This window comes from Mus pahari, chromosome 19 (assembly GCF_900095145.1).
Source record: "Mus pahari chromosome 19, PAHARI_EIJ_v1.1, whole genome shotgun sequence".
Taxonomy (NCBI): Eukaryota; Metazoa; Chordata; class Mammalia; order Rodentia; family Muridae; genus Mus; species Mus pahari.
The window spans coordinates 87335656-87344748 of record NC_034608.1 but is presented as its reverse complement, the minus strand read 5'-3'; the positions used below and the strand labels follow the sequence as shown (position 1 = coordinate 87344748).

At 48.6% G+C, this 9093-nt stretch overlaps 1 protein-coding gene across 4 annotated transcripts in view; it reads right to left on the bottom strand.

Moving 5' to 3' along the window:
• Positions 1 to 9093, bottom strand: part of Nwd1 (NACHT and WD repeat domain containing 1) — a 66945-nt gene that overhangs the window by 29013 nt on the left and 28839 nt on the right. For all 4 annotated transcript variants that reach the window (XM_021219510.2, XM_029532294.1, XM_029532295.1 and 1 more), the window contains one exon: positions 3809 to 4006. In XM_021219510.2, the coding sequence (XP_021075169.1) occupies positions 3809 to 4006 (198 nt within the window). The remainder of the gene's footprint in view (positions 1 to 3808; positions 4007 to 9093) is intronic.

The window sequence follows — 9093 nt, the reverse complement described above, 5'->3', positions numbered from 1 at the left end:
ATACATAAAATAAATCTGTAAGCCGGGCGTGGGGGCGCATGCCTTTAATTCTATCACTCGGGAGGCAGAAGCAGGCAGATTTCTGAGTTTGAGGCAAGCCTGGTGTACAAAGTGAGTTCCAGGACAGCCAAGGCTACACAGAGAAACCCCGTCTCGAAAAACCTAAATAAATAAATAAATAAATAAATAAATCAACAAACATGGTGAAAGGTGAGGACCCACACTGAGGTTCTCCTATAGCATCTTGGGGAGCTGGAGAGATGGTGTCCACTTGTTCTTGCCTGATAAAAGGCTCAAAACCTCCTCTAATCCTAGCTCTAGGGAATCTGGTACCCTCCTTTGGCCTTTGGTGACACTGCACTAACATGCACAGACACCCAGGAGACTGAAGCAGGAGGATTATCACGAGCTCAAAGTCAACCTGAGCTATGAAGTGCTTTCCAAGCTAACCTGAGAGAGACAGACAGACAGCCTGCTTGCCAGCTATCTCAGTAGGTAAGAGCTCTCCCCATGAACACTGCCACCTGAGCTCCATTCCAGGACCACTTAAAGGCAGAAGAAGACAACCTGTTCTGCAATGTCATCCTCAGTGTCATCGCCTGTAGTACATATACACACACATGCATGCACATGCACGCATGCGCACACATAGACATGCACAGACATGGACATATGCATACACATGCACAGACATGCACACACACAAAGAGGAGGAGGAGGTGGAGCAGGAGGAAGAGGAGCGGGAGGAGGAAGTGGAGATTGTTAATAGTATAGGCGAACAGTCCCACCTCAGTGGATTTTGATTAAAATATCACTGAGCCAAGAGGTACCCAGTTAGCCTTAGATAACACCAGCCCATGACCTAGAATGCTTAGTGCAGCTAAGCATGGGGGCCAGAGTTTGGATCCCCAGAACCCAGAGCGGAGGTCCCTGGAGGAAGCTATGTAGCTAGAATAGCTGTATTGGTGAGTTTGGGGTTCAACTGGGGAACTCCATCTCAATGAATAAGATACAGAGTAATTGAGAAAGAACCTAAGGGGAACCTAAAGGACCCTTGTACCAAAACCAAGCAGGCCGTCACCAGACAGACATGCAGGCAAAACACTCATTCACATGAAGATAAAATGAATGAGTTTTAAAAAGAAAAGAGAGACTCGGCATGCTGAGACCAGACTTTTCCCAATGCCATTGTGTCCTTTCCTTCTTCATGCCTCAGTTTCCCCAGATGTGAAGGGTTGATTGGTAGGGACTGTTAAGTCACAGTTGGCCCAGCTATACAGACCCTTACTTTCTTTATTTCTTTGTTTTTCCTTTTTCTTCTCATGTACTCAAAGTTACTGTGTGATCTTGGAAACATTAACTCACATTTTATTCCTTTTTAAATAAGTCAGGAAACAGAAGGTCAGTGTGTGCAGCCTCCTCAATCCCTGACATGACAAGAGAAAGCCCACATCCCTGTCCCAGACATGATGTAAAGCCCTGTCTATACCGTGGTAGACATCACTAATCCATCACAGCATCACAGACTCATCTCTGACTTTATTCATAACCATTTTATGTTCTTCATTTAGTGAGAAAGTCCCAAAGCTCATGTGTTTTGTTTTGTTTTGTTTAAGATTTATTTATTGTTAAATGTAAGTAAATGTAGCTATCTTCAGACACACCAGAAGAGGGCGTCAGACATCATTATGGATGGTCGTGAGCCACCATGTGGTTGCTGGGATTTGAACTCAGGACCTTCAGAAGAATAGTCAGCGCTTATCCACAGAGCCATATCTCCAGCCCACCTTTTTCTTTTTCTTTCTCTCTTTCTTTTTTTTTTTTTGTTTTTTTTTTGTTTGTTTGTTTGTTTGTTTTTCGAGACAGGGTTTCTCTGTGTAGCCCTGGCTGTTCTGGAACTCACTTTGTAGACCAGGCTGGCCTCGAACTCAGAAATCCGCCTGCCTCTGCCTCCCGAGTGCTGGGATTAAAGGCGTGCGCCACCACACCTGACCCACCTTTATCTTAAAAGGCCTTAAATAACCTTTTGCTATAATGCTCTTTGTTCTGCCAGGAACTTGGAGAGGCCTCTAAACTGCTGAGCCATCTCTCCAGCCCTGCTCATAAGTTTTTATCTGAGCATAAAGTTACCCACGCAATCTCCAGAACAGAAAGAGAGACAGAGATAGAGACATAGACAGAAACAGAGACAAAGAGACAGAAATTACACCTACGCTCACATGAGGAGACTATTTTCTCACAGCCTTACAATTGGAGATGCCCTAGTACTAGACATAAGCACAGAAACAAGTTCTTCTAGGTGATGCCCCTAAAAGGAAGAAACCTACTGTCAATTCCTCTCTGCCCTTCTCCCTGGTTCGAATGTCACCATGTCAGTATGGGCTACAGCAGTCATCATTGGCCAATAAGACTCACAGTAAAAGTAGGCAGGGCAACTAGATGCAAGAGTCCTGGTTCTGTGACACCGTAGTGAAGGCAGAACCCCTTTCTCACTAGCCCCTTCTACAGCAGCGTCCTTAGCACTGGGCAGCTGCTGACTCATTTCCTCTCTGGTTTCTGAGCCGTCAAAATTTCTGTTGTGGAGAGAAGCTGCCTGGGGCACAGAATGGCCAGAGCTGGAGCCTGGAGCCTGGAGCCCTGTGATGTTCGTGGGTCTCACGATGGCTGAGAGATAATGTGTATGGACAAAGGATAGGAGGAGAAGGAAGAGGGAAGGCCAGGGGGGAAGGCCAGGTGAGACTAAGCTCTGCAGTGGCTCCAGGGTCAGTAGCTAAGCAGCTGTGTGTAATGAGAGGAAGGGGCAAGGTGGGGCAGGGACTGGCTAGGAAGGGACATGTGGAATGAGGTCAGCAGCTGTAAGAACAGGTACAGCTCAGCTGCAGAGATGGCCTAGAGGCTAAGTGCACTTCCTCTTCCAGAGGACCTGGGTTCAGTTCTCCACACCCACATCAGGCGGCTCACAGCTGTTTGTGACTCCAGCTCCAGGGGGTCTGACAGACGATTCTGACCTCGATGGGAACCCCTATACATGTATAAAACACATGTGCCCATGCACGGGGGGGGGGGGGGAGAGAGAGAGAGAGAGAGGGAGAGAGAGAGAGAGAGAGAGAGAGAGAGAGAGAGAGAGAGGTGAAGAGAACATTTTAAAAGAAAATGTCTTAGAAAAACAGTAACTAGCAGGCAGCTGGGTGGATAATGAGTGAAAGATTGGATAGAGGGAAGGAATGATAGGCGGGTGGGTGGATGTGTGGATCAATGGCTTGATGAACAGATAAACCAATAGATGCATGAGTGAGCAAGAACCCTCTGCTGGGGCATGGGTGGATAAGTGGGTGACTAGAGTTACAGAAATATGCGTGGATGGTAAGTAGATCGACGGATAAATAAAGTTGGTGAGTGGATGAACAGATTGTGGAGAGGCAGGTGATATGTGGGAGGCAAAAGGATGTGTATGGGTGTGGGTAGGTGGTGTGTGAGTATGGGTGTGGGTAGGTGGTGTGTGAGTCACTCAGAAGGGGACATATGGTGACACAACTATGTCAGAACTTAAGTCCTGTAGAACTCTGCAGTCAGCAACTCTCTGGGACAAAACCTCAGAGGTAGGAGTCTGCCAGCTCCAGGATCATTAGCAGTATTTACAACAGCAATCTACAGTCCCGAGGGACACAGAAAGCCTAGTCAGCATGAGGTGGCAAGGGAAAGTCCCAGAGGGGCACCCCAGAGAGCAGCCCCAAATACCTGGCACCTGGACCCCTGAATATGCAGGGTGAGCTGGTCCATTTTGTAATGTAATGTTGGGGATACTCACCTTTGTGACACCCAGTAAGAGTGGCTCGAAGAGGTCCACCAGGTGGCTGCAGGAATCCTGCCAGGGGCACCAGCATTGGGTAGGGGCAGGCACGGAACCAGCTCTGGGCTTGTTGGCACAGCTGTCCGATCATTGCTGGATGCGATGCAGCAAAGAAAAGGAGTCTGGCCAGGAGTTCGGTGTATAGAACGCTCTTCTCTGCAACAAAATGAGGTGTCACCCACCTGGCTGAACCACACCAACTAACCCCAACTCTTAAAGACAGCAGAAGAGAAGCTGGGACCCCTCAACCTCAGGTCCTGCCATCCCTCCTGTGTCCACCCACCCCCCTGCCTCCTAGGCACAGAATAGCTGCCAGCCTCTAGGCTCTGCTGACTATGTCCCTTTGCCTGAAGCTCTTCCTCAAGCCAGCCATTCTTCTCCAAGAGGCACTTCTGGATCGATGAGTTCATTAACTAATTAGTTATTCATTTTATTATTCCTCTGATAAGTCTTGACTCTTGGGATCAAGAGAATCTCTCACTTCAGCTCCCCAAGTACCTGAGATCAAGGTGCATGGTGGATGGGTAGATTCAAGAATAGATGGAAAGTAGATGGAGGATGGGGAAATGGATGAATGTGAGGGCAGAAGGGAGCTGCATGGACAGATTGGCAAAATGTGGGGGAAGACTGGAGAGGTGGATAGATGGACAGATGAAAGAAGAAAGGAAGAGAGAAGGGGAGTGGGAGAGTCGGTGTGTAGGTAGTGTGCCCAGCTTTCAAATGCCACCTCTGCCAAACTCCCCGGCTCCAGACCAGTGATACCACCCTAAGCTGCTGTTTGACTTCATCACCGAAGCCCATCTGGCAGCCCTCAGCCCCCCCCTCTTTAGCCAGGGATAAGCATCTCTGCTGGGCCATCAGTGTATCCCCAATGCAGCACAGTAGAGCAAGATGCCCACAGTGGGCACTTCTGTTCATGCCTGGTGTCCTGTCTCTCAGGAGCATCAGACAGAAGGATTAAGAGTTCAAAGCCAGTTGGAGAGATAGCTCAGCGGTTAAGAACACTGACTACTCTTCCAAAGGTCTTAAGTTCAAATCCCAGCAACCACATGGTGGCTCACTGTGGGGAATTGCAGGCTGGTCTCCAGTCCAGTGGTGATAATTCACCTACATGACATGGTAGGTGTTCCCTTATGCTCCTGGAACTCTGGCTCCTGCCTAAGTTTCTGCCCCCCTACAGCCCCCACAAGAGAAGCATGGTCAGTAGTCATGTAGGCAATGGCCCAAGCTTCTAATCTTCAGGCTAAACTCCTCCCCAGTTACCTAGCAATAGTGAAGACCATAAAAAGGGCTGTTCAGCCCCACCTTGCTCTCTCTTACTTCTTACACTCTTACTTTTGTCCTTCTTAACCCCCCTCTCTCCCCCTCTCTCCTCTCCCTTTGTCTTCTCTCCTCTCTCTTACTCTCTCTAGCCTTCTCTCTCTCTCTCTCTCTCTCTCTCTCTCTCTCTCTCTCTCTCTCTCTCTCTCTCCCCTTCTCTCTTTCCCCCTGCATTTCTATAATAAGCTCTTAAACCATAGAGAGTCTCTGCTCCATCAAGATCCACTGCGCACTCTGGTCAGTGTTGGGAACCTCTTCCCTTATCCCGCTCTCCTATAACCCTGGTGGCTTTAGCAAAGTAGCTCCGGGGTCCTCAGGTAGGGCTTCCCCTGGCCACCCCCTGAAGAGTGGGAGAGAGGCACGTCCACCCGGGGATGAGTGGAAAGGGTAGGTAGCAGCCCTCCCACGCCTGACTGACCAGAGGATAGGGAAACTCTGGTGGGGCGTGGGTCTTTTCCTTTCCCCCTCTTCCCCAGGGCCCCCCTTTTTTTTTAGTTCCCAACAGCTCATGACCATCCATAATGAGATCTGATGCCCTCTTCTGGTGTGTCTGAAGTCAGCTACAGGGTACTTACATATAATAATAAAGAGTTCAAAGCCAGGTCAATAGCATGACCCTGACTGAAAAGTATCAGAGGCTAGAGATCCTGCTCAGGGGATAAATGTGCTTGCAGTCAAGCCTGATGACTTGAGTTCGATAGCAGGACCTATAAGATGTAAAGAGAAAGCAACTCCCTCGGACTGTCCTCCAACTTTCACACACTGACCATGCATGAACACACACAAACAAAATATTTTGTATATGGAGGGGACTGGAGAAAATTCTCAGGTGGTTCACAATTGCCTGTAACTCAAACTCCGGGGATCCAACTCCTCTATCCTACATGGGCACCTAAACATACAAATAAATAAATAGGATCAGAACCAGCTCCCTGAAAGCTACACTGTTGCTTGCAGAGTGGCCATGCTCAAGGAGAAATGCACTGGGAACATGTGCTGCCTGTGATGCCCTCTGGTGGTGATATCTGTTACTACACTCCATCTGCTGCTGGGTTGTAAATGAAGGAGCTTTTGCAAAGTCCTTGCTGAGGGTGTATTGTGGTGGATGGCTCAGTAGGTAGCGTGCTCCCCCAACATGCACAAAGCCTTGGGCTCCATCCCGAACACCACGTAAAGCAAAAATAGTGTACATTCCTGTCATCCCAGCACTTGGGAAGTAGCAGCAAGTGGATCAAGAGTTCAACATCATCCCTCAGCACAAGAAGAGTTCAAGCCCAGCCTGGGACACAGGAGACTGTCTCAAACAATTTATAGGAAGTATGTAGAGCATTCAAATTCAGGAAGAGAGCCCTAAAGCAGTCTAAGAGGAAGGAGCCTGGACCTGGGGAGGGATATAGGGAATGAAGGTTTCACAGAGAAAGTGTCAGCAAGGTTCAAGGGAGGGTGGAAATGGGGTTGCACAGACTGTCTAAATACCCTGGATGGAGAGGTGGCTCAGTTGGTAAATGCTGGCCTTATAAGCATCAAGATTTAAATTTGGCCTTCAGAACTCAGGCATAAGCCCAGCCTGTTAGTGTGCACTGTAACCTGGGAGACAGAGACAAACAAATCGCTAGCACTCCATGGCCATCAAAGACACACAGACACACACCATGTTGGGTAGGGAAATGCAGCCTATTTTGGTTGAATGGGGCTTGCTCCGGCAACCCAGTAGAAAACTCTACAAGGGACAGAACAGTGAGCCACATTCCCAGAGACAGGTGCCTGATACCACAGAGCTCCCAACTCCATAATTCTGTGACTATAAGTCACACAGACAATGTCCCAAGCTTCTGGCATTGTGGCTAGACTCCACCCCCACAGCTACCTGACTATAGCCAGGTATGCTCCTCCCCACAGTTACCTGGCAACCGCAAGGTAGCCCAGCCCACTCTAAGAGGGGCTGCTTGGCCCCTCTCTCTTCCCCCCTCTTTCCACCTGGCCATGGCCGGCCTCTCTCTCTTTCTACCTTCTCTCTTTCNCCCTGCCTTTCTACAATAAAGCTCTAAAACCATAGACTGTCTTGCTCATCAAGGCCCACCATGTTTGAACAATGGGATAGGCTTTCCCCTAAGAGCCCCATCTAACCTCCCGCCAGAAGGCCTTCCTGCGCTCTAGCCATGGACCAGACCAAGGACTCTCACCCACGTGGGAACCATCCAGTGTGCCCTCTCTTCCTGCCCTCTCCTCCCTTTGGCCCTGGGGCTGACCAATCCACCCCCGAAGGCCCCTATTTTGTTCTCAGCTCTTCCTCAGTGTCCAGTGGTGTCTGGGATGCCTGAGACTGAGAACTTGTTATCTCTGGCCTCCATAAGGCCCAGAGACCTAGGACTTCCCCTTGTCCACGCCCCACCCCACCCCATCCCCACAAGCTGGGTCCATAGCTTCCCACAGCCAGATACCAACCCAGGGCTGCAGGGAAAGCTTGTGGCCATCCTCTGCATCCACCCACCCAGAGCACCAGAACTCTGGTGGGACATGGGTTTTCTCCCACTCCCTTTCTTCCCCCATGACCACTGCCCTGCAAGACCACACACACCCATCAAACACACATACCAGACATACACATCAAACACATCACACACATGCCAAACACACCCATCATATAACATACACTAAACACATCACACACACACAAACATATCAGATATATACAAACACATACACAAGACATACCCATCAGACACATACTACACACATACACTACACACACAATACATACACCAGACACACTACACACACACATACATACATAGATACATACACATGCATACATACATACCACACACACATACATAGATACATACACATGCATACATACATACCACACACACACACACACACATCAGACAAATATGGGGGACAAAGATATCCACAGGACACACCTATCTGACATACCAACACCTATTTGAAATACACATAGAACACACCTAAACCCAGGGATACAGTCAGGCAGATCCCAGTCTAGCTGAATATGTGACATACCGACACCTAAGGTGATTGTCATTCACCAGGGCCACAAGACAAGAGAGAAATGAAACCTCTGATCTCCACATGTGTACTGGGGTACACACATACTCCCACAGAATAAAAAAAACAAATGCACTTAAGTAGATAAGAAATAGCACATGAAACAAGACACCATGCGGAACACCAACTGACAAACAGGAAAGATCCTCAAGCCCAGAAGGGGTAGTTTTCATAAAGCTGCACATGATGGCTCATACCTGTGCTACGACCACTCCAGTGCAGTCTGCTTGGTAGGCCTAAAACCTGGAAGCAGTCCTAAGGCAGGGAGTTTCAAGGAAACTTTGCCTCCTGGAACTTTGGCATTCCCATAGCCCGTATACTCAAAACCTGTCCCCGCGTTAGTCTGGCATTTGGATCCTTGTGCTCTCTTTCAGTATTGTTTTATTATAAGTGCCTTTAAGGATTGATTTTTGACATACCTAAGCCTCCACCAGTGTTCCAATGGTCTTTAGAAAATCCTTGAAGCTACGGTGAGCTTGGAATTCACTTCTAGTAGAGACAGTGAAAATAATCAGGCATTACAAAGTACAGAACTAGGAAAGCTCTGGGCTAGTCTGCATAGTAATTACTTAGGACAATAGCCAAGTTATATGCAAACACAGGAAAACGCAATGACCTAGCAAATAGGTAGGTTGTCGCATGAAAGAGTTAGTGGGAGAGGAGAGGTGTCCTCCTGGGAGGGTTCTCAGTGCCTGAGCTGGTAAGAGAGCCATCTTTGCCATCTTTGCCATCTTTGCTCCGTGAGTTTCCGGGAGAGGATGATCTGCAGAAGCAACACAGCTTCTGGGGAAGATCCCGTTTCTGTCTCTAGACATACGAGCACCTTCCCCGCCAGAGGAGAGGTGTCTGCCCAG